This window comes from Molothrus aeneus, chromosome 6 (genome assembly GCF_037042795.1).
Source record: "Molothrus aeneus isolate 106 chromosome 6, BPBGC_Maene_1.0, whole genome shotgun sequence".
Taxonomy (NCBI): domain Eukaryota; kingdom Metazoa; phylum Chordata; class Aves; order Passeriformes; family Icteridae; genus Molothrus; species Molothrus aeneus.
The window spans coordinates 786,370-812,388 of NC_089651.1; the positions used below are offsets into that span (position 1 = coordinate 786,370).

Genomic DNA, 26,019 nt, shown 5'->3' on the forward strand with positions numbered 1-26,019 from the left:
AGCTTGGGAAGCAGGCATTGCTCAGAGGCATTCCCTCATTATTCCTCTTTGGACTGGACTGTGCTGCCTCTTGGCCAACATAGGTGAGGTTGGAAGTGGGGGCGAAGGGAGTAGAGAGGGAAATTCCATCCCCTGGGTAGGGTACTTCAGTGAACTACCATTTACCACAGGTAGAGACTGCTAAAGCATCCTTAGAGCTTTTGGAAGAGAGAAATGGATCAGGAATTTTCCTCAAACTCGGGTATTTGGAAAGGCAAAAGTGTAGAGATCAAATCCAGGGATGGCAGCACCCAGAACCTGAAAGGAGAATACTGTCCTTAAGAGGGCAGTACCTACAGAGAGCTACTGCTCTCAGGGATGTGGTTTTAAACAGGAAAATGGAAGTGGCATTTAATTCCTTCTCTTTGGGGAGAAGGGGCTGTCTAAAGCACAATAATTTTATTAGGGATAGAAAGGGAGGGTAGACTCAGTGAACTCTCAGAGATGATGTCTGTGTGTGTGTGTTGGTGTGAGAATGGGTTGTAGAAACCTTAAACCACAACTAAAATAGTTACAATGAAATATTACCCTCCCTGTTTATAATGATAATGGCTATTAATTATTAATTTTGGTACCCAAGGAATTTATTGAAAAGCCTTCTTACACCAGAAGTGGGGAAAGATGTGCAGATTGGTAGCACAGTCTCACACCTGCTCTTGTTACTGGTGGTCTGCTGTTCCAAACTAGACATGAGCAGTTGGGATTATCTGGGAAGAAGCACCATGGAAAGTTACTTGGCTGGAACCTCACATCTTGTTTTACCATGTGCAACAGCAGATGGAGAAATCTAGCAAAAAACCATTAATAGAGGAGGAGCCATGGTAGCAAACTGGTGAGACAGCTGGGGAGTTTGGGGGGTCAGATTTTACTCTTAGCTTGCTATTGATTTTTTAAATCAATGCCCTTTTAAGATGGTAAAAATAATCACATTTTGTAACATGCACAGATTTGTGCCTTTGAAGTGTATTAAAAACACAAAACAATTCTAAAGAAAAAAACTAAAATTCCTTTAAAAATTCCTTAAAATTTGTGACTGCAACAGTGTCAGAGTAGATGGTTCTTTCCCCAGAGAAATAAAACAACTCTGAACATCCATACTCAAAGATCACTTGTACAGTTTCTAGTAACTTGAAATAATTTATGCTTGTGTGTATTTTTTAATGAGTACAAGTACAAAGAAGTTTATTTCTGACATACAAGAGGAAAGTACAAATCCAGAACTCCTATGGTTCCCATTTGGCAGAAGGTTTGAAGGCAGGCACTGCATGAATTCCACAGCAGCATGAACTCCACAGGGACATGCAGGTTTGGTGCACAGAGAAGGATGCTCCTTGAAGACCTTGTTTATTGCACTTCTATCTAGTAGTGTGTGTTCAGGGTTCATACAAGCAAGATACTAAAACAAAAAAAATTCTAGAAATAACTAACTAAACTGGTGCTTTGGGCTTTAGATTTCATCTCCCAAAAGCAGCTCCTGAGCTGCCTCAGGCTCAGGCTTCCAACCTGCTTGGTCCTCCAGGCTTTCTAATTCTCTCTGCACTTCCTGGATGACACTGCTTTCCTCATAAGCAGAGAGGAGATCTTGAGGGATCAAGCTGAGAAAGGGCATCTCATCCATGATTAAGGGATCTTCTTTTTCAGTGTGCTGTGTTTCATTGGCAGACAGCTGGCACACAGATGTGGTGCTGTGGCTGTTGGGAAAAGGCACATCTGGTCACACAGTACATCATTTTGTGTTCTGCTGCCTGTGAAATTCTCCATTCCCGCCCCATAGGAAAACATGTTAAATGCACAATGAATCTACCCTAGCTGACTTCACAAGCACCTGATTCTTACACACTTGACAGCTGGTGAGTTATAAATGTGATTTCCACATACAGAGATCCTAACAGCATAAATAGTTTGATCCTGGTAAACAAGAGCAGTGGCCCTCAAAACAACAGGTAACAAAAAAAGTCACTTGAATCTTCAAATTCAGATAGAAACTTCTGGACAGTTCAGCTATATTCACACCCCAATTAATTTCTGTTTCTGTATCCTCATCTGAAACGTTGTTCTTGCTAGACCTGACATTTGCTGACAGACCTTCCCTGAGGTTAATGGCACATTAACAACAGTTCTGGTGCTGATAGGATGGGATGGGATCAGCTCTGCTTGCTTCCTTAGGAGACATTTATGAAACAAAATGTTATCCAATTCCTTTTCAAGCATGATAAAACATAGAGTTGGACACAGAAGAGAGAAATATTAATCTGCATCTCTATCGCAGCTATGATGCCTTGTTAGAAGTTAATATGATGCTGGAAAGTGTAGGAGAAAACTTGGAGTGTTTATTTCATAGAAAACATTGGTTTTGTAAAAATGCTTTTAGCAAAACTTAAATGATCTCACTTTCTCCCAGTGAAATTGCTGACAATACAAATAACTCCTTTAAAAGAAATAATAAAAGCATGACCCATGAAAAGTTTGTATTAAAATTCCTTTAACATATCTTACATTCTAAAACAAGCAAAAATCTGACAGAAACCCAGTGTCACATAGAGTTGGTGGACAGGGACTGTATGCAGAGAATGAAATTGGAATGATGCATTTCAACATTGCTAGATGCTAGCACTGACTGATTAAAAAGCAATACCAGCCTCATTAATTCACACACTTAATTTACACTGGATTCACGTGTTGCCAAACTCAATTGGGCACATCTGTGTGGGACAAAGCAAAAGGTACCAATGCTGCTGATGAGAAAAACTGTCAAAACCTTTTCTAGTGAGGCAGAACGTGAGAGTTCTGTAGCTATGAGCACAGCATCAGAGCCCTCCCAAGCGCCAGGCACGTGTCTCCAGGCCCAGCTTTGGTGCTCACCTGTGCTGCTGGCAGCTCAGGCCCCCTGCACAGGGACACAGCTCCAGCACTCCATCGGGCTCCAGGTCCCAGGTGATGAGGTTGAGAAGTCTGTTGGAAGGATCATGGCAGGGCTCACCCTCCTCAGGTAAGGGTGTGCACACAGGAAACAGAAGCTCTGCAGGCCAAGGGAAAGGCGTTTGAGGAGAAGTCTTTCGCTGTCTGCTAAACTGGGGTGACCCCATGTTTAATTCTGTATGCAAGATATAAAAAGAGGCTCGACCTCTTTTCAAGCTCCCTTATGTGTGTGACAGGGAGCCATGAGCATGTTTTTTCCACTAGGTGGGAGTAAGACGTTTGAAGTTCATCCTTAATGAGCAAGATCAGCCTGACTCAGAGACTGCTCTCAAGGCAGCACAGCATCCCTTGGAGATCCCAAACTCTTCTAATCCTAAGAAAACGAACATTACAGGGAATCCTCTGCAATGAGGAGCATTAATGGTTTGAAATCTGAACAGACACATACCTCTCTATCTTAAACCCTGTTATTTTTTTCTATTTCTTTGAAGAGGCTGCAAATACAGAGCAATTGTTCAGAAACTAATGAGCTTACAAGAACTACAACTCAGATATTTAATTTATTTTATCAATTCTGCTGTGGGCAAAGCTGTCTGATGGCATCTGGGGCTTGGCACCCTCGTTTCTACACAGGGCTGAATTTCAGCCAGTGTAAGACATTATTTAAAAAGGCTGTGTCCTTTGGGTTTCCTCATGTCAGTAACTCCCAATCTCAGTCTGGAATTCAGCTCTTCCAGATGTTCCTAGAAAACCTACCTTCTTCCTGTTGTCTTCAGTCACCTCATATGGCAGGATGAAATATGAGAAGAATTCAAACTCCAAGTTTTTAAATCAGGTTTGGTCAAAAAACACATATGTGTGTGCATGCATAGACACATGTGCTTTAATCTACATGACCTATCAGTTCCCAGGTTCAAAACATTATATACTGAGCAGCAAATACTCCACAGTTTACTACAGTTTTATATAAAAATACACATCTTTATTAGGACAATCATTTGCAACTCTCCAGTGATGGAGAAAGGCCTCGAGGTTAGGCCTGACCTGAAAAACCCTAAAGCCCTGCTAAAGCAGAGAGCCATAGAGAATAAAAATTCATTGCTATTAATCAATAGCACTATTTTATGTTCTAACAAGAGTATTCTATCATTATTCATCAATGTTCTTACCTACTGAGATATATATATCTCTCAGTGTAGATATAAAATTTTCTTAATAACTATATATCTTGCTCCTTCCTAACCAAACTTACTTAGCATTGAAGGTCCACTGTGTAGTGCTCAAACATCAACATGGGGAAGCTGAGCAGATCCTCTTCACTTTTAAATGGTGCTGGAGCTTTCTCCTTTGTTTTCCTGGAATGCCCTGCAGCCTGATCCACCAGCAGCAGGCTGAGAGTGGGACAGACCCAGCCATCAGTACAAGGTCTGCTCTGGCTCACAGCAAGGGAAAAAGCTAGGGAATTATGGGAATTATGTACCTGGTGTAGGGAGCTGGCTGGAATTGTGTCCTGTCACTACTAAAGGAAGGTGAACTGTGACAAACGCAGTGAGGAGCTGATGGGTATAAAACAGCAGAAGAAACTGGACCCCAACCAAAGAGGACTGGAGATTGATTTCAGGCCCAAGACCTTCTCCTCTGTGCTCCCTTCTGTAAATCAACTTTCACATTCCCACATGGACTGAAAGCATGACCTGGGACGTCATTCCTGTGTGTCTCTTGGCTGCCTGGTCCCCACTGCATGGTGTGATGCCCTAGAAGGCTCACATGAAACTTGGGGTATGAAATGTGTCTGCAGCCTGATTCTGATGGGCTGCTTGCTGAGAGGAAGGAGAAGCCACTTTCAGCCAGCTCATTAATTCCTTCTGCACATTTGTAATCCTATCATTTTTGCTAATTGTGTGTAAATTTGACACAGAACTCCCCCTTAGAAATGTACATTTTTGTGCTTCTGCTGCTGGTTTCATCTCTAGTGTGCAACAGGCTTTGCTTTCACCAGCATGCACCCCACCAGGCTGTTTCTCACTCCTGATTCTATCAAGGTTTCTAATGGAGTTAACCCAGTGCATTCCACAGGCCAAGGGAGAACAGCCTGCTGATTCCGTAAAGATTTAACCACTTCCCCTTTTCCCCACAGGGAAAAGCAAGGCACAATTCTTCCCAAGAATATTTCTGGGTTTCACATTCTCTGAACCTCAGAGAAAGGGAAAACACAATTCTTATCACTTGCTGTGCCTGTGTTATGCCACAGCAGAATGCAACGTGGAGATTGTTCACCCACAGTGATGGTGTTCTGTCCCCTTGGCCTGTCAGGGCCAGGTGTGTGTGTGTGTGTGGGGACTGTGGGTGACAGCCACGAGATTCTGGGCACTGTGAGCAGGGTGAGTGCTTGGCAGATTCAGTTTAGATGTAATATAATGTAATATAGTATAGAATAATATAGTATAATAAAATAATTAATTAACCTTCTGATATCAATGGAGTCAGATGCATCATTCCCTCTCGCCCTTGTCGGGGTTGCCTGCAAATTTGATACCCCTAGGCTCAAAAGAGCCAAATACCAACACTCCTGCACTCTGAGCTGGGCAGGACAAAGCCCTGGGTACCTTTGTGGAAAGCACAGCAGGTGCCAGGGCTGCAGTCGTGCTGGCTCTCACAGATGGTGCCGTTCTCCCCTCTGGAAATGGATCTCCTGCAGTGGCCCCACACGCAGAGCTGCTCCCCACAGCACTCCACATCCCGAGAGCAGGGCTGCAAGGGAAGGGCAGGGCACACAACTGGCACTGCAGCACCCAGAGCAGGGCATCAGAGACAGAACTGGCACTGCAGCACTCAGAGCAGGGCACCACACTCAGAACTGGGCACAGAACTGGCACTGCAGCACTCAGAGCAGGGCATCAGGGACAGAACTGGCACTGCAGCACTCAGAGCAGGGCACCACACTCAGAACTGAGCACAGAACTGGTGCTGCAGCACTCAGAGCAGGGCACCACACTCAGAACTGGGCACAGAACTGGCACTGCAGCACTCAGAGCAGGGCACCACACTCAGAACTGCGCACAGAACTGGTGCTGCAGCACTCAGAGCAGGGCACCACACTCAGAACTGCGCACAGAACTGGTGCTGCAGCACTCAGAGCAGGGCACCACACTCAGAACTGGCACTGCAGCACTCAGAGCAGGGCACCACACTCAGAACTGGGCACAGAACTGGTGCTGCAGCACTCAGAGCAGGGCACCACACACAGCCACACTCAGAACTGGGCCCTGGGCCTGAGCACAACAATGTCTACTTTAAATAAATGTCACATTCCCACTGTTTAGGTAGAACTGCTTCATTTCTCAACTGAAGAACACACGGAACTAGTGCCAGACAGGAACCTCCACAGCAGAGCAGCAGCACTCCATCCAGCCCGGCCTTGGGCACTGCCAGGGATCCAGGGGCAGCCCCAGCTGCTCTGGGCACCCTGTGCCAGGGCCTGCCCACCCTGCCAGGGAACAATTCCTGCCCAAAATCCCATCTAGCCCTGCTCTCTTTCAATGTAAAGCCATTGTCCCTTATTCTGTCACTACATGCACTTGCAGGATGACCCTGTCCAGCTCTCCTGCAGCCCCTTTAGGCACTGAAATGCTGCTCTAAGCCCTCCCTGGTCTCCTCTCTTCTGCAATCGAGGGAAACAAAAAATTAATAAATGAAATGTCATCAGTGGAGAACATTACTGATTTTTTTCCATTGTCAAATGCAGTCAGGAACTAAACAAAATTTTCAGAAGGATTGTTCTCAAAGAGCAAAGCAAATAACAAGTCTTACTAAAGTCTGTTTTTTAGTTGTAATAAGAACCAGACCTCATTGGTAACCAATAGTCTTTGAAAAAACTCTCAGAAAAAAAATCTCTTTGTGAATTTCTAGCTAAAGGTTGCTTTGTATGACCATTGCCCAAGTGTTTGAACTACACACACCTAAGGAATCAACCCAGTAAAAGCCGTGTGTGTCACTTTGTTTCCTTTTTTAGGTAGTTTGGTTAACAATCTTAAATAGTCCTAGCAGGTCAGCACTTCAGCAGCTTTTTCCTGTCTGTGTAAAGCCCTGTCTGGCAGCCATACAAAACCTGTATTTCGTTTCCAGTGGATCCCACAGGCAATGCTGAGCACAGGGCAAGGGGCAGGACTGCACTGGCACTACTGACACCTGATCATTGAAGAGGAAAATGCTCTGTAGCTGTCCAGCTCCTAGGGCAGGGAACTGATCCCACCTCCTTCAGCCTGAGCTCTACAACACAAGATCCAGTGTTAACTTTCTTTAGCCTGCAAGTGCTCTGCTGAGAACTGAAAAGGTGGGGAGGGGGGTGGGTGTTGGGCCATCGCAATCTTGATTTTTAATTACTCCCTGTTAACACGAAAATTTATTTTACCCTCATGCAGAAAGCTTTGCAGCTTCTTTTCTGTCAATTTTGACTGGCTGACATTAGCAACAATAACTCACTGAGTTTCTAAAGATCACATGAAATCCCATCTCACTCAGCACTTACTGTGTGCTGGGGCTTGCAGAGCTGGCATTTGTATTCCAAGGCGGAGAACTGGCAATATTTCCCTAGTTCACAGTCTTCATCAATGATACACTCCTGGAGGAAAGGATAAAAGAGTGATTTACCAAAATTCATTCTCCTTTAAAAACCAAAAGTTCTTCATTGATTATATTTCTTATTTGGGAACCAAGACAAAAAGCTTGCTGGGGTTCTTTGTTCAATCACAGCTCTGCAAGAGACCAGTGCCCTCTCCCTGGCTCATCTAAATCCTCTGGCCTCAAATTTCACCTCCTAAGCCCGTGGCAGTGAGGAGAACACAGTGAGAGTGATATATTTTTGCACCCTCATGTCTGGTTCACAGGGAGGGGATGTTTTCCCATCTAATGGTTATCTCTTAAAAATTGTGTGATTAACCCTCTTCTCTAAATATTTTTTTCCTCCAGGCTGGAAACAATTTAGTCAACAGAAGAATAACTCATAGCACTGTTCTGAGTCACCTGTTTGTGACCTGCCCAGCACTGGTTTGTACCATTGTTAGTGGAAAAGAAAAAGGAAAAAAAGGAAAAGGAAAAGGGATTACACAAAAATGCCTGAATTCTCTGAATTAAGCACTTGACTGCTCTTTGGCAGACACTAATCTCACTTGCTGGAGCAAATCACCTGGGCAACCTCTACTGAAAGTTCCCACTAAGCTTCTCCTTTTCCTCAGATCTCCTCCAGATTCAGCCTTTTGGGGGTTCTTGCCCTGGGTGAGGCAAGGCTGCTCTGCAGGAACCAGCCTTGTCTAAGTTACCCATTCTGGCCACTCAGATGGTTTCCAACAGTTTATTGTGTTCATTTTGTGCAAATTCACAGAATCACTGGGTTGGGAGAGACCTTCAAGATCATCCAGTCCAACCCAGCCCCAAGAGCTCAGCTCAACCCTGGCACCCAGTGCCACATCCAGGCTTTGTTAAACACACCCAGGGATGGGGACTGCACCACCTCCCCAGGCAGCCATTCCAGAACTTTCTCACCCTTTCTGCAAAAACTTTTTCCTAATATCCAACCTGTATTTCCCTTGGTGCAGCTTGAGACTGTTTGATTACTCAGAACACAGAACAGAAGCTAAACACAGTCTGGGGCCTGATTCTTTTCAAGTCCACAACTTAACATTTAAGTTTATGTGTTTATAATTCAGAAGAAGTCATTTTGGCTGTTTTAAGGAATTAGTATCACCAGACCTAGGCTGCTATAAATTATTGCAATGTTTTTCTGCTTCATCTATCTGCTTCACTATCCCAGTACTGTGTGTGGGGTTTTTTTTCTTTTTTTTTTTCTTTTCTGTTGGTACATAATCAGATGGATCAAAATCCAAATATCTAAATGCTAGGCAGTATGTTGGAGGTTTTGTGCTCCAAGTGAGCAGCCAGCCTCCTCTCTTCAGGAGCTATGCTCTTCCAGGCCAACTTTGTAGCTTTGTCAGCTGCTTTTATGAATGCCCTGTATAAACCATACCCAGAACAGACTATTTCACTCCTGTTCCATCCCCTTCAGGCAAACAGCCAGATCTTGCTGCAGTCAGGTTTTCCAGCTGTCCTTCTCCACAAAGGAGAAACCTTGTCATGATTGCTCTAAGCTCATGGAATAACTCTAGCTCTAAAACCACCTAACACCAAAGCTGCAATTCTCCAGTTGCTGCTTCCTCCTGAATTAATGAGTCCCACACCAAAAAACTTTTTCCTCTTACTGAATTGTGTCCCACCAGATCAGACATTCAGTTTTATGAGAGTTTCCAGTCAGGGAAAAAAAAAATCCCTTTGTGTTTTTCTTTCCTGGCATGGCAAAGGCTTCCCTTCATATGAGCTCTGTGGAATTGTGTGCCACACTCCACACCAATTTACCTCCCCCAGACACCCACAGTTAATGCAGAACTCAGTACATGCAGATGTGTAACCATGTATTTTTAAAATTATTCATTTTTCCTTATTTAATCAGGCAACACACCTTTTCTGATTCAGCTACCTTTAGATAGAAAAATTGCTGGACAAGGAGCAAATCTGAACACCTTCATCAGCTGCAGCAGATTCTGAACAATCCATTTTTTCCTGGAACTTCAAAACTAAATTATCTCTCAGAATATTTGGTCAAGAGCTTGGGTAAACTGAGGAGAAGGAGTGCTGGCCTCTGATGTACAGCAGAGCATACAGGCTGGGCAGATAACTTACAGACAGGATTAGGCACACTGACAGTGATGTACACCTCTCTGAAATCCCTTTTGGTGTAGTAACAGTTAATGCTGTGACAAAGGAAGAGGCTGTTTGGGAGTAATACAGAGTGAAAGCAGCACTGCCTATTTATTAATGGGTGTACTGGGACCCACCAACAACAGAGGCCAGGATGGAGAATCCCATGCCATGTACCTGCAAGGACACACTCAGCATCCTGTGGACTCTTATTATAATACTGTGCTCTGCAATGAATGTCCTGCAGCACCTGGAAGCTATTTGGGCATTAGGATCTGTTCCAAAACCAACAGGGAAAAAAAAAAAAAAACAAAAAAAAACCCAACAGAAAAATTGAAAATAATTGAAAAGGTTCCTAAGTCTGCTGAAACAACTGCTGCTGAAAGAAATGTCAGGTTTCTTCTCTTTGGTAGATTATGTCAAAGATTATTGCTTTCCTAAAGAATTATTAGTGTCCATTTTATTTGAAGACACAGCAGTGAGTGATGTTGGTGACAGCTGAACATGGCAGCTCCCAGACACAGGGGCAGCTGGGGCAGGTCTGACTGTGCAGGCCAGAGCTGGGGGGACAAGCTTGGACAGGAGCACTTCCCCCAGGCCTTTGCACCCCGTGGAAAGGCACAGAAGAGGAGTTTCCTCTCTGTGTGATGTGCCAGCCTGCAGCCCACAGCATGCACTGGGCTGGAAGGGGCTGCAGGCAGCTCTGCACAATGGGCTCTGTGAAAAACGCCAATCAATTGTTTTTAAAAGTTTAATAGTAATGAAATGGTTATAAAAATAGCAATATAATTAGAGTGATAATAATTTGGACAATTTGGATTAGGACAATATGAGACAATAAAAACAAAGAGTTATGGACAGTCCAGGTACCTTTTCTGGGCAAAATAAGCCCGAAAAAGGACCCACATTAACAAAGGATTAACCCTTAAAAGCAACAGCCTGTTGCATATTCATACACCTCATCCATGATGCATGAATTCCATTCAAAAACAGGATTCTGTCTGGGCAGTGTCAACTTCTTCCTCTGAATCCTGACAGCACAATCCTGCCCAAGCGAAGCAGGAAGAAGTTCATTTCTCCTGATAATGGAGCAATAAATTCTCTTTCTCTGAAAGATTCAGGTGTCCTGTGGCTGCTATCTCACTGGGAGTCCTTTCTTTAGAAAGAGTATCTTACATAGCATAGATTCTATTTTAACATTGTGTTATAACCTAAAACTGTATTTACCACACTACTTAAGAGAATTAATACAGCATCACTTTCTAACATAACACATATAATGTTCATTTTAATATTTGCCAAAAGCCAATCATAAAATAGGCATTTTTCACAGGCTGGAAGGGGCTGTAGGCAGCTCTGCAGAATGGGCTGGCTGCTGCACTGCACCCAGCCCAGCCCAGCCCAGCCCAGGGTGGGCCACGTCACCTCTGCCCATACCAGGGAGGAGAAACAGGGACAAGCCAAGAATTTCTCATTTCAAGTCATGAAAGCAGAACAACAAGCCAGAGTTAACCAGCTTTCATACAGAAACCCACTGTCTTTGGCAGTGCTCATCTGGTTTCTGTGCCTCACTGTGGCAACACTTTTAATGCTGTTTTGCTGGTGATATAGTATGTCCTGAAATAACACTTATTTTGCTTTCATATTTTTCCCCTTAATCCTTAATTAAAACCCTAATTGTAGACTAAAAAATATTCTGATGATGACTAATCTTCAAGATGGACTCATTGATTTTAAATTCACAACTGGCATTTGATTTATTCATTCCCTCTCCCCACTCACACTCACCCTCCCTCCACATTCTCAGAAAGGTCTTCAAAGGTAACTTTAAACAAAACTCTTCACTACTCAGATCTTCAGCCAATATTTGTCTGGGAGTGAGTCTTTCTCTCCTGGGATCTTTACTCTTTTGTTTAGAACCCAAGGAAGCAGAGGAAGGCACAGCCATGACAATATACAACATTTCTGTGGTTCTCTGGCACAGGAACGGTGAGATTCAAGCAAGAGAACCCCTTTTCCCCTCCCTGTGTAATCTACATGGCTCAGTTTGCTGGCTTATTGTGATCCAGGTAGAGTTTGTGCCTATAAACTCCTGCAGGAGCTGAGGGGAGAGGCAGGATTGTTCTCTGCACAGCTGGTAAGCCAAAACAGCCCTTCCAAAGTGTTCATTCCCAAACCTCTGTGCACTTCAGATGCTCGAGCCATGAAGTGTGGAGGCAAAAGCAATGATTTTGGAGAGGTGAGGAAGTTCTGCCAGCAGAAACACAGCACAGGAAAGAGTTCCACACAACTGGTGTGACAATCAGAAAATGAGTTTTAGTAATAACCTTGGAAATGCATGGGAGCACCTCTCACTGCATTTTGGGACAACTGCCCTCCAAAAGCTTCTCTGAACAAAAGCCCCTTTACATGTTAATTAAAAACTCCTCATACAAAGCAATTCCCTTCTCAAAAACCTGTAACTCTGGTAAAACTCAGTGTTAGTCTCCATAAACCACAGGCAGAGATCCTTCCCAAACAGTGCCAGAGCTCACCCAGCTGCACCCGTGAGACAGCAACAGCTCCAGCCATGCTCACACTGGAACTGACCTCTCTCAGCAGTGAGTCCTTCTAAGAGTTAACATTTCTGTGTTTACCAATCCCCTTCTAGGTTTTGTTTCAATTTCTGCAAGTTGTTTCACGCAGGGCTGCTCTCCATTACTGCAGCAGATGGCAAAAACTGCTGAGTAGTAGGGAAAAAAAAGAAGCATAAAACCTGTTTTATATCCTACATGTATTTACAAAAAAAAAAAAAAAAGGCAGAATTACATAGAATGGAATATTGTTTTATGGAAACTACTACCTAAATTTGAAATGCAGTAGCATTCCAGTTCCTAATCTCTCCGTTGTCTAGACAGGGCATGCAATGCATTTGGTTTTTAATGAGATATGGATTAATTTGCCTTGAAATACCTCAGAACCTCTGTAATACTTTCCAGCAGCACAAGTCTCTCACTGCTGTCCTGCCAAGCACACAACACTCGTAAAATCAGGAACTTCTGTTAAAAAGAGACGTCCTAAAAAGAGCAGACATGAGCTGAGAGCTGTGCTGGGGGTCAGTGCTGTGGGGAACGCCAGCTCTTTGGGTGGCTGCTCAACAGGAATGTGGCTGCTGAGCTCAGGACCAATAAACAACACAAAACAAGTCCCCAGGCTTTGTCTTGAACTTCTCCATAGAGCTAATCCCATCCGATTCCTTCTCCCCCATTTCCCAGAAACATTTTATTTGGGAAAACTTCATTTCTGGTTCTCCACAAGGCACAATATAAATGGAGGCAAAATATGTCTACATGACATAACTGAAAGTGGCCTGAGCTTGGCTTTAGGTACCCAAAGCAACACAGGTGTGTTAGCCTTAACATGGTGTCAAAAAGGGAATTATTGAGGCAGGCTGTGATCCCCAATAAACTGCTCACCACCAGTGCAAGAACTGCATCCCTCCCTACACCACCTGTTTATTCCCCCCACACAAACAGTGATCTTGGCACTGGTCAGACCCTCGTGCAGTTAATGCTCAAAGTCAAAAGAGGAAATAAATAAAATATAATCTTATCCATGGCTTCAAGGAACCGACTTCAATGAAAGAAGAAACTACACCCAAAAAAACCCAAATAAACAAAATAAAAAAAAAATCCTGTCAAATGCCTCAGAATAGTGAGAAAAATGGTGTCTAGGTGCTCTCTCAGACCATGCTCTGTTCACTCTTGGTCAAAATCTCTCTGTATGCCTTGTAATAATTTAATAGCAGGTCACTCTGCAGAAGCAGCCACTTCATTTTCTTCCCTCATCCTTCTTTTTCCTCAGAAAAAATAACCTGATCTTTTCAGGACTACAGCTTCTGCAAATGCTCCTGTGTAGGAAACACAGTGCCAAGTACTCATTTCAATCTGGTTTGCAGTGGTATCAAAGAGGACACATGAGAATTATTTTAATTTAGTAGAAAACCCCCATAAATTATATATCTGTCAGGTAATTAACTTAGTCTGGAAACCAAGAGCTATCTAACTAGGAAAGGAGAAAAGGACTGTGTCTGTGTGTGTGTGTGTATATACATATTTATGTATATGTGAGGTCAAAATACTGATGCACATTTATAAATAAAGCTTTCCTAATGAGTTTGCAATTAATAGTCCTACCTGAGAAATGCATCTACCTGTGGATCTGTTGATGGGAGAACAACTCTTTGACCTTGGATAACCAGGAGAAATGTCTAAGCACTCATGCTCTGACAGACCATGGGTTTTACTCCAAATGTCCTGAGCTCCAGCAGCAGCTGTGGAGCCACTGAAGGGCTGTGCCACAAACCTGTCAAGTGCCAATTATTTGTGAGCAGCAGAGATCACACAGACACAGCTTGGAGGCAGTGATGCTCCCCAGGAGCTGGATCTGACTGCAGGCTGCTCTTGTCTCTGCAATTGGCAGCTAAAAAGTTCCTGTGATTCACGACTCAACTATGGCAGTTTTGCAAATCTGTAAATGCAAAACAAGGCAGAGTAGCTGTACACAGCGAGGATGTGAAACAGCTGGAGGAAAAGAAAAGCCTTTGGAAACAAGAGTTCTGTACTTAATAGCCGCTGGCTAATCTTCACCACCAAATGAAGAGCAGCACACTGAGAGTAAGATGTTGACCTGTGCCCCATCCCTCACTGAACTGATTTCAAACCCTGGATCTTATGGGCTTTGTTCCTTTATAATATGCTTTTTTTGGTAGTCTACGGTTTCAACAGACTTATTAATGCTGTTAAAGGTGCCAGCCAAAGACAATAATACTGAACAGAAGTACATTGGTGAGGATCCACATTCAGTGGATTTTGCCCATGGCAGAGCTGACAGTGTAGGAGACTGCTTTTACTGTAGAAGAAATGGAATAGTTTATTTTCCATGAGCTCTAGATGGAAGCAGAAGAGGTTTGAATTACAGCAACAGCATTGAAATAAATCATCTCCAGCATGCAAGGATTTTGGGAACACGAGATCCATGTCTGCCTAAGGATGAAATAGGTATTTGGGTCATAGGTGTGGACTCTTTGAAGCTTTGTCAAGACCTCCTCTTTGGGGCATTTGTTGGGATTACAAAAGAGCCTCTTTTATTTAATTAATCCCTTAATTTAATTTTCCATCTGAAATCATGTGCCTAGAGGATATTGACAACATGAGATGATGACTTTTCATGAATATTCACCCCATTTCCTAAACAAACACAAATGAGAAAGAAATGAAAAAGGGTCTTCAGCACACTCTTTTTGTCCTTCCAAAAGGAACATAAGAATACGAATGTACTGCAGATTTCCACCATGTATGAAGTCCAAGACAAACACCTACCAGGGGACCAAAACCTTCCCTTGCTGACAGATGTCAGATCTCTTGGACCCAGGAAAACCACTAGGGCTCCCCTTTGCCTGACACCACCATGTCCTAAGATACTGCTCCTCCCCCAGGCTTTCTAAGGGAAGAATTTTGAGGGATTCCTCATATGACAGAAATTCAGGAGCAGGCTCTGAGTCATTTCCACACAGAATAACAAATAAACAGACCCAGAATTCCCACCCCACCCTGTGTACCTTTAGTACAACCACACATTACAGTATGTGTGACTGGAAGGGAGAAGGGGATTTGTTCTGAGGTTGAGGATCAGGACAGGGGAGGGGGGCTCTCTGTGCAGGCTGCAGAGGTGAAGAACCACAGTGATGCAATCACCAGTGCAGTGTCCCTCAGTGCTATCAGTGACAGCCTCTCGCAGGCCAGCCAGACACCCACTCCACAAAAGAAGCCAAAATGCTCTTTGTGAATCACACGGGAGGAAGGACAAAGTTGAGACTCACTCAGCTGACACAGAAATGCATTTCTCGAGGCATTGCATTGCATTTCAAACCACCATTCTACAGAACTTCCTTCCTTCCTTCCTTCCTTCCTTCCTTCCTTCCTTCCTTCCTTCCTTCCTTCCTTCCTTCCTTCCTTCCTTCCTTCCTTCCTTCCTTCCTTCCTTCCTTCCTTCCTTCCTTCCTTCCTTCCTTCCTTCCTTCCTTCCTTCCTTCCATGAAACACTACTAAACAGACACAACTTCAATTCACCATTTTCCTTCAATTTCCATGGTTTAGCTTAATAAACCATAGTGCAAAACACCATCAAGCTGGACTGGTAACATCTCACACCTCTTCCTGACTCTACACAAATGGAAATGCTGAGCAATCACTGATCACATTCATTCTCTCTCCTCCTACTCACTGGTATAAAACCAGTATCATTCTACAGATTTTGTAGAATCTAACCCTCCTCAAGTCCAGGCAAAGATTACTTTAGGCTCATCAGATATGGAACAATGTGTTATTGGGCCAACCTCCCAGCCACAGCAAATTCTGCCACCTTACCTATGAGAACACAGATGTAAGCAGCTTTAACCCATTTATCTGCAACCTCTGCATCTATCTCAACCATTGCAAGATTATAACAGATGCAAATAAAAGATTTAAAAAAATCAACCTCTGCAATACATCCAGTGCTCTAGCCTATATTTCCTAAAGCCTTAGCTACTGTTGTTACCCTTCCAGCTAAGGCTTACTCCTTAATTAGATAACATGGTTTCAGCTAAAATCTCAAATAAGCAGCTGCTGGAGCCAATGGATTAAGTTACATAATCAAAACCAGTGGGAAAAAATTTCTCATTTGCCTTAAAGCTTTTCCTCTCATGGGTAATTTGCTACATGTGTATGGCAAGAGGAAAGAAACACAGCTGATGAACCTTCGATGAGGAAAATCCATACTATGATCTCTTAACAGATGTCCCTAGATCACAAAATTGCCACCAGCACACATAAAAGATTCACTCTTCTGGATGGATGTTACCAAAAAGAGAAGAGAACCCCAAACATTTCTCTTAGAATAAACAGGTTGATCTAGGAGAGGCAGAAAACAAAATCATTCATGGTGATTTGTTTTTATATCTCCCTATGACTTGGGCATGATCTATAAAATACAATTGCACAGCCTTGGATCCCCAAACTCAGCGTGCTGTGAGTGGGAAAACTGAACCAAGCCCAGGGAAAAGGCAAACAGGCTCCCTTTGACTCATGGCTTGCTGGCAGAGGAGTTGTGGCAACCAGCATGCCAACAAGGGAGAAGCAGGAACCTGCATCCCTCCCTGGACACAGAAAGCTCCAGACAAGGCAGGATTTGTTCCCACAACCAACAGGAATGCTGAGAGCTTTAGAAGTGCATGGACACTGCTGGAGCACTGGCTGGATGAGAGAGTTTTGTACCCTTCAGGAGAACTCACTGGTTTACCAATCTTCTCTCACTAACCATGCCTGGAACATTGAATCAGCTCTAGGCACTGCCACTCTACTACAGTGACAGGCCATTTTTGGTGAGGAGACATTTATCACAAGAAGAGCTTTCTCTCCTCAGTATTTAGCTACTCAAAGGGTAACAGCCCAGGGAGGGAAAAACGCTGAGGTGACTCTTCAAACAACTTAATAAAAATATTCTTTTTCTTTGGAGTTTAGCTGGAATAGAATTATCACATTACAGCACATGAGGATCTGGAAAATTTCTTAACAATTCTAAATACAGGCACAGACTGGAATTGCTAATGAAGACTTTTGGAATATCTGTTAGTACTACATAGTTGTGTTTCCCTAACTCGACAGAAAACAAACAATTTAAACTAAACTAGACTAGCAGGAAATATGAGAGAAATCCTAGTCACTCTTTTACTATTTTTTTCATTATTAATCAAGGAAATTTACTAAAGTTATCTAAACTGCTTCAGACTCCCACTGATACAAACCAGAGCAGGATTTGATACCTTTATTTAGGAGTAACCCTTTTGCTGTTCCATCAGTTTGCTTGTCTGGAAATCTAAGCCACCATTTAAGAGGGGGGAAAAAGAAAACCCAAAAAAGATACTGATCTGTGTTCTCTGACATGGCTGGTTGTGTTTTCAGCCAGAACACCTGCCTGGCTTGCCCCTTAGCAAAAGGCACCTTGTTTCTCCTGCCCCTGGCAAGGTCTGGCAGCTGCTCCCACTTTTTGCTTTTTTGCCGACGGTCAGTGAGTCCCAGAGCTGAACTGAGCCTCACTGCTCACACTGTGGCCACTGCACCCTGCAGGGCTGCACAAGCCCCTGATGTCTGTGCTCTCTGTCCACTCTGTGTGCACCCACAGCTTCCCACACAGCCCTCTCAGGGAGAAAACCAGCTCAGGCTGGATCAAGCTCAGCAAACAAAGATGGGGACACTGGGGAGTGTGTTGGGCAGCTGGTAATTACAGGGATTTCCCACCTTCCTCCTCAGAGAAGTTTCTTTGTGCAGGATGAGACCTGACACTTGTATTTCAAACTCCTCCTGGCAGCTCTTTCCAGTCACTGAGGCTAACATTCAGACTGGTTTCTGGCCACAGCCCAGTGAACATCAGATGGCTGTCAAAACCACTGGGTTTAGACACTCTGTGACTGGCAATAAGGCCATCCTCTCATCCATGACCTAAATTAAATCCCTTAATAGCTTTTGCATCACTAAGGAGCATTTGCTGCTTATGGAGTTACCTATGAAGTCTCAGAGATATGCACACAGTCCATCACCCCCTTCATACAAGAAAAGTCCCTCTCTACAACAAGATTCACAGCCTGAAAACACTCCAGATTAATAAGAGCAACTCAGAATGTTAATTGAACAATTCTTCTCATCTTTAGCTAAATCCACTTTCCCTTTGCACCCTTCTCTACATCATTTTCTACTCTAACAAACACAGGCTACTTGTCCCCATGAACTATTCCCACTTGCCCCAAAGCTTCATATTCTACACTGCTGAGACCAAAACTGAAAAGGGAACCAAAAAAGGGGGTTCAGTAAAACATGAAGAATTGGCTGAGGATGTCTAACCATGCCTGTCTGAGGAGCCATGGCTCTCCAAAACAAGTCCAATTTGCCTTATCTGCTCCTCCTCCAAGGATCCCCAAAAGGGTGGGTGCTGTGCAGAACAGACCTGCACTGCCCAATGATTAATGGAGCAGAGCAGGCTGGACAGCTAACAGAAGAGCAGACTCAGAGTACCAGGGAATCAAATTATTAAACATACAAAACCTACCAGATTTACATATTACATGATTTTTGGCTAGACAGAGACCTGGATTTCAACCCAGGAATGCACTCACAGTGTCTATTGATAGTTTAATGTTGTTGAGTGCAAGTCACCGGGGGTTAAAAGTTCTGTGAAAAAGGCAACAAAAAAATTGGACCCAAATATAAGATTGCCCAAAACAAGTGTCCTCCCTGAGATATTAGGGAGCAGAAGGCAACACCAAAATGCTGCATTTTCAAACTTCTGCCATGATTCCTCTCCTGCAGTGCTGCTGATTGCATGGAAAAAATGCAATTTCCACTCCATTGAGTCTTTCTTCTCAATTTCCAAAGCTTCCTTTCTACAGAGCACTGGAAGGAACTCCTCTCCCTGGAGCAGGATGAGCCTCAAAGAGAGCAGCTCCAGTACATGTGGCTGAGAACATGGTTGGTGAAATCATAGACAAGGTGTCCAAAGAGGAACCAAGTGGTTACTTTGGCAGTTCTGGATATGGCAGGGAACTGGGAGCTTGAAGAGCTGCAGCTCAACCATGTAAACCACTCTTTTTCTCTAGAAAAGGGGGAAATTGAACTGTTTTCTTTCTTTTTAGTACTTTCCTGCTAGAGTAAAGGTAAAGGCTGACAAAGGGTTTAAATGAGGCTGTTATAGAAGGGATATATGTATTTCTGTCTGTAGAGATGAACCAGAACCTGGCAGGTCAGCCTGGAAAAGCTGTTCCACAGTGACACCTCCCTGCCCAGAGCTCCAGGGGCGCCTTCACATGGAAATGGAGGCCTGGGCATCCCAGGGTCTCCTCCTAAGGACAGGCTGGTGTTTGAAATCCCTGAGAGAACAGCTGCTCTCTGTGTTTGCAGAAGGTGGCCCACAAGGAAACTTTGACCTGTGCTGTGTAACCAAAGAGGAGGCACAGCCCTGCCCTCTGCAGCCTCTGCCACCAGGGGCAAGCAAAAGGCAGGAATCTGTTCCACAGTGCCAAAGTGAAATGAGAAATGTGCTATATTCTTCCAGTTCCCTGCTTCACTCTCCCTAGACACCAGCATCATTAAAAATCTCTTTCAAAAGAGAGAATTGAAAGCTAACAGATATACTTCTACTAAAATTTGAAAAAAAAAAAAACCAAAAAACAACTGCAAACAAACCCACAAAAACAACCTAGCTAAAAAGAGGCATTGCTTTTTTTATTATTTATCATATTACTAGAGAGAAGAAAAAAGCTCAGGTGCACTAGCTTTGAATTACAAGAGAGAGCTTATAATAGAAGAGAGAGTAAATTACTGCTCTGAATGGAAGTGAGAAGAAATGCAACTAATCTTTCTGTAGCAAACCTTACCAGTACCAGTTTTGCTTCCTCTTATTTTTCATCCTTGCTTTTCCTTGGTTAGGCTAATATATCACACCTGATACAGGCCTAGCCAACAAGCTAGAAAAGATTTTGATCTTCATAGGATAATGAGGAATGCTGTTACTTTTTGCTGTGCTCTGTGCTTGAACTTTTGACTGAAAATACTTTATTAATTTGCAAGCTACCCAATGCTCCCTGAAGAAACAAATTACAGAGTATTTGAGCCTTAAATCCAGGAACAAATGGATGTGAAGCCCTCCACAGACTTTATGCCCATCCAGCTACCTCTTGCCTGCGTTTGGCCTCTATAAAGACACAAGAGTGCTGGATTGAAGCCTGACATCCACAGGGGCGACTGCCAGCCCTCAGTGACATCTGAGAAAGTGAATGTGAGTCTGGGAATGCACTTGGGGCCTCCCAGAAATGCAGTGCCTCTGAGGAACTGGAGTGCACTGCCAGAAATGGCAACGAGCCCAACCCCACTAGTGGAGACTCCAAACAGCCCCAGCCGCAAAAGCCCTGCCAGAGGAGCCACCACTAACAGAGAGCAGCCTGAGGGGAATGCTGCTGGGATGCAGAGCCGGGAAGAAACAGTCAGAAAGGAAAAGTCTGTGTGGGGAGGATTCTCCCTCGTGTTTCTGTCATATCTGCCCTTTATATATGTGTGCATGCTTGTGTACATTTATTTATATGCTCTGTTTGTGCGCGTATTGGTACCTGCTTCAGGAGGACAAGCACTGAGATTTAAAATGCAGGCACAATCTGTTTTCCATGGAGCTGCTTCTCCAGTGCTGGATTTCTCATTCCAGCTAGTAAGTGGATTTATTATTGCAATGCAGACACTTCTTTGCCTTCGTGTGAGGCTCTTGCGTCATCTCTCAAAGCCCAAAAATGTCACATGAAAAGCTTTCAGTGATTTCAGAGGCTTATAACTCAGCACAGAAAATAAATGTAAACTGGGGAGGGGTAGGGTTCCAGTTATCACAAATTACCGCAGTAATGAATGACACTGAGTTTAAATTTCAGAGCATGTGGTTTGTGACAGTGCTTGGAAAATTCTTCTTTCTACCAACCAAATTTGTAAAGAGCAGGAGCTGTGGGAATCCCCAACTTGTACAAGTTAAGGCTACAAACTGAGCCTGTGCAACCAGTGGAATGACTCTTCCACCACCTGTGCTCTGTGGAGCCTGTGGCCTGGAGAGTGACCAGGACATGTCACAGTGTCTCACAAAACTTCAAGGATGAAAATCTGTGTACATAAAAGTGACCTAAGGGCCCAGTGCAATGTTTTCTGCAACTCATTTCCCAATACTTTTACCTTAAGTTTACAGACCTAAGCAACAGTGCCTTTTCATTTGGACAAAATCTTTCTTCTGCTTCACAGATCTCTCCACAGCACCACTCCTTTCCTTGCTGTAACCCAAATCTTCCAATTCTTAATTGCATTACTCCTACAATATTTCTTTGTGCTTGTAATAGCAAAAGTGATTCATATTCCCCCTTCATGTCTAAAGTTTGCAAGCATTTTCAGATTTGCTCCTTTTAGGCACCTCTTAGTCACATTAATTTCCCTCTCTCCTTAAACAAGGACCAAGTACATCTGGAGGCTGCTTTTCCTCCAAGTTGGCAACCTCTAAATAAGGTGTTTGTAGCCTGGGCATGCTGAAAGTTCAGAATGAGTGCGAGGGGGGAAATGAGCATGAACAGCTCTGCTCCAGCAGCCTGCAGGGGGCTGTTCATGGGGGTGCTGGGGAACAGGGGGTGCAGGATGGTGGCGAGGAGGAGCTGGCAGCACCAGCTCTGCACCGAGGCTGCCACCACCAAATCAGACAAAAATCTGCATTCAGCCCTCACATCCTTCAGCTGGAGCTCTGAGAGCACTGGGAGAGCTCTGGATGCAGCACTGGCTTGGTCAGTGAGGCAAACTTCCCAGATGGAAAATGCAGCTGTACCTTGATATATGAAGCTTATAAGGAACTGTGTATGAAACCTGGAGAAAGTTCATTTAGAAATAATTTTTACAGCTGTGAGAATGATTAGCCACCACAGGCAAGCCAAATACATGATGAAAATCACTAGTGTTGTGTTGCAGTGCTAAGAAGGTTAAAAAGTTTGCCTTTGTACACTGGGTTTGAAGATGATGATCACATTTGCTTGGAAAAAAAAACTGGATTGTCTTCATTACTTATTAAAAAGCACTGTGTAGGATGCTAACACTTTGTATAGAATCAGCCGCAGTTTAGAATAGTTAAAATTTATTTTATACCTTGAGTTTTCACTTAAGCTACAAGCTTTGCAAAATAGTAAAAAGAAAAAAAGTAAAGTTGCTTGTGTGTGCTATATTTTGCTACTTGCCATTTTCAAGCTTAAATAGCAGTATAAAAACATGAGCCTGCAAGAGGGAAAACTTTAGAAAAGAGGCACTAATTTCAGGTTCTATATCCATTAAAAATCGGAACTAATGACATAATTTTTCCATAATTATATTTATATAATGATTTCCATAATTATATTTATAAAATAGTTACAGAGCTGCTTCTGTGAAAGAACTGGAGGTAAGTTCTTCTAAAAAAAGCCAGGGTATGTTGAAGTAAATCAAATCACAAACTATTAGTTAGATGAAGCCAACTCTCAGAGGAAACCTGGCAAGCCCAATCTTAGTAAGACCACAAAAAATAATCCATTTTGATAAGACTATAACCAAAGAAAACTCAATTTTTTAAAGCAGTGCTATGTGCTGAATTTCTCATGTGACTACTGATGTTTAACAAATGTACTTGTGCTTGCAAGACTCATTAGTGATCTTTTAAACTCCTTTGAGAGTCCTTAAACAACCATATTTTGAGGGGAGGGGGATTTATTGTCCCATGTCTCTCCCTTCTCTTCAAAGTGGCATTTCAGAACCAGTTGTCCATCACTTGTTAGGCTTGAAAAGCAAATAGAGCCATATGTTGTTCCAAAGATTCCTCATAAATTATTGATTTGGGGTTATTTATTTTCAACTGTTTAAATCTAGGAAGCATTTTTTTAATGGAAGACAAGATCACTGTTATACTAAGGATTTATCCACACTCACTGGAAAGGGCAGTGTAACTACCTTTGCTATTTAACATTTACATTTGACAGACAAATAGTCAAACATGTCTATGAACCCCAACACTGGAACTCTGTTTCCAAGTCATAATAGTCTTAAGTTAAACTAATTAAAAAACACAGCCGTTTTTGACTGCTTACCCCAATGGTTTTGTGTTTCAAAACATTCCAAAATTTTGTTAGGTGAACTCTCTCACAGTCTTCTGAACAAGGAACCCAAAGTTTTTGTTTGATTTTCAAAAAGAAAGAAACGTGCTCACTCACATGATTCCTTTTGTTTTCTCCATCTCTTATGGATGTAATAACTGTCTCAGAAAAAACTGTTGATCCAGTTTTGTTATCTGTAACCTGATACCAGAAAAGAACAAAATATCAAACTACAGTTTTTATTAGTCCTTTGTTACTCTCAGCCCTACATCCTGCAATCATTAACCCACTCCCACCCCCTCTTTTTTTCCCATTTTGCTGTCACTCTTAATAAACCATAATCAGAAGGGAAAAGTAGATGACAGAGCTACCTCCCTGTCTATTTAAAATGACACTGTAAAGGAACCAACTGAGCAGGAGATGGTTGGGTTTTCCTTCCCCATGTAATAGCTGTAGCTGTGTTCTATTTTTAGCAGGCCCCTTTTCAAAATAAATTGTTATTTCACACTAACCTTTCATGACAGGTGTCCTTAACACCGTGACTAGTCAAGCACAGAAGATACAATCAAACCCCAAAGTAATTATCATCAGGAAAATTGACACTCCAAATTATTTTGTGAATAAATGTGTAAAACTGGGCTGGAGGAGGAGGGAGGTTTGAAGAAAACCTGCTTAAGAATGGAGAGCTCACCATATACAAGTTTTCTCATACCTTATCAATTTCTTGATGGGTCTGAACAGTTCTGTTGCCCACTCTGGTTTCCGTGTTGGACTCGTTATGGTAGTTGGGAGGTAAGTCCTCAAAGCTGACTTCTGACAGCTTTTTTGCCCCTTCCTCTTCAGCTTCCATCTGCCAAATTAAAAAAACATAACAAAACAACTGAAAATTAGCAAAAATGTCACAAAAGAGGCCGAGCCATGCTTCCTGTGCAGGCCCCAGGGACAGACACTACCTGCTCCAGACACTGCCTGCAGCTGCTCTTTTCAGGGGCCAGAAAAACAGGGCTGAGCTAAACCCTTCAGCTCTGGGCTGGTGAAGCCAAAGTCAGTCCCTGTGAGGGGGAAAAAGTGTGGAGGCCACTGGCAATTTGGTATCTGCACAGGCTGGTGTCAGTGGAGAGCCCAGCTTTCTGCTCTTCACAGAAAACCGCTGAAAACTCCAAGCAGACTTTCCATTCTGACAAAGAAGAGAAGAGAGAGAAACAAAAGCCCCTTGAAGTCAACCCTGTAGATGAGGGTGCACACATCCAGAATTTAATTCTCTGTTTCAGTTCCTACTGTCTTTGTGGGATGAAGGGTGTGAATCTTGTAAACACACAAGAATAAATCTGTCCTTTTATTTGCAACTGCTGTAACAGAGCTGGGAGGCCAAAAGTTCAACCAGGATGAACAACAGGATTTTCCCCAAGACAAAATCTCTCCTTTTGGTGTGTCTGTTTATTTTAAATAACAGCTGCAAATCTTTCTAAGTGCAAACCATTTATCTCCTTAGACTCTGCTCAAACAATTCACACTTTGCGCTGCATCCAGGCAGCAATCCAGAGGTGACTACAGAAAAACAGACAGAAATTCTGATTACACCCTTAAGCATCTTTGCAGCATTGTAAAGAATGGTTTGCCTCAATGTATTTGCAGTCTAAATGAAGTGGATAACAGTGGTAGATTTCAGAAACCATCCAGAGGACAGCAAAAGACCAGAAATTAATTTAATTATAGTAAACCAAGGTCTGTTTCTGAAGCAGGTTGTCAGTAACAGGTTTTTGCAGACTAAGTATTTTTGAATGAGAGGAAAAGAGAACTTGAAAGGAAGATTCTTAACAGGTGGGGAATGAAAAGCCCACAGAAAAGGTGAGTAGAGGGACAAGGTGTTTTGACAACCATATGAGACACTGGTTTGGGGTCTGGTCTCAATTTCTGGCTCTGAAACAGATCCTGGGCAATTCTGGGCCAGCAATTTCAGATCAAGACACGCAATTACACCACAGGCAAGCTGCTCCTCCACGCATTTCCGGGACACTTACAGCCCCGAATGCTGGCTCGGGATACCCTGGTGCTCCTTAGCTCCCGCGGCACAAAGACCATCCCGTAACTCTTCCCTCCGCTCCTCCCCTCCGTCACTTCGGCTCCAGCGGGACCATGGCCCGCACCTCTGCCCACCGGCCCGGCCCATCGCATCCCATTACCCCATCCCATTACCCCATCCCATTACCCCATCCCATCCCGGGATGAGACCGGGCGAGCCCCGAGGGCCGGCGGGCACCGGGCCGGGGAGCCCGCGCTGCCCGCAGCCGCTCCCTCGGGGCCGCCCCGGGGATGCTGCCCGGCCGGGGAGCTGCGGGAGGAGGGAGCCCCCGGCGCCCCTCACCTCCTGCACGGCGTTGCGCAGCTTGTGCTGCGTGTCCTCCATCAGCGCCTCCACCTCCCGCAGCATCTCGCCCAGGCTGGCCGCCCGCCGCCGCCCGCCGCCCGCCGCGGGCCCGCACAGCGCGGCCACCAGCGCGGCCACCAGCGCCCAGCGCCGCATCGCAATGGCCCTCGGCTCCCCGCTGGCCCTGCTGGCCCTCCGCTGGCCCTCGGCTGACCCTCGGCTGCCCCCGCTGTCCCTGGGCTCC

At 43.9% G+C, this 26,019-nt stretch overlaps 1 protein-coding gene across 1 annotated transcript; it reads right to left on the reverse strand.

Moving 5' to 3' along the window:
• Nucleotides 1–1,176: 1,176 nt before the first annotated feature.
• Nucleotides 1,177–26,019, reverse strand: DKK3 (dickkopf WNT signaling pathway inhibitor 3). Its single transcript, XM_066552765.1, has 7 exons — nucleotides 25,773–26,019; nucleotides 24,120–24,257; nucleotides 23,525–23,608; nucleotides 7,487–7,579; nucleotides 5,565–5,709; nucleotides 2,902–3,058; nucleotides 1,177–1,730 (listed from the first exon to the last, which is right to left on the reverse strand). The coding sequence occupies exons 1-7, from the start codon at nucleotides 25,929–25,931 to the stop codon at nucleotides 1,487–1,489; spliced, it is 1,020 nt and encodes a 339-aa protein (XP_066408862.1). The 5' UTR covers nucleotides 25,932–26,019; the 3' UTR covers nucleotides 1,177–1,486.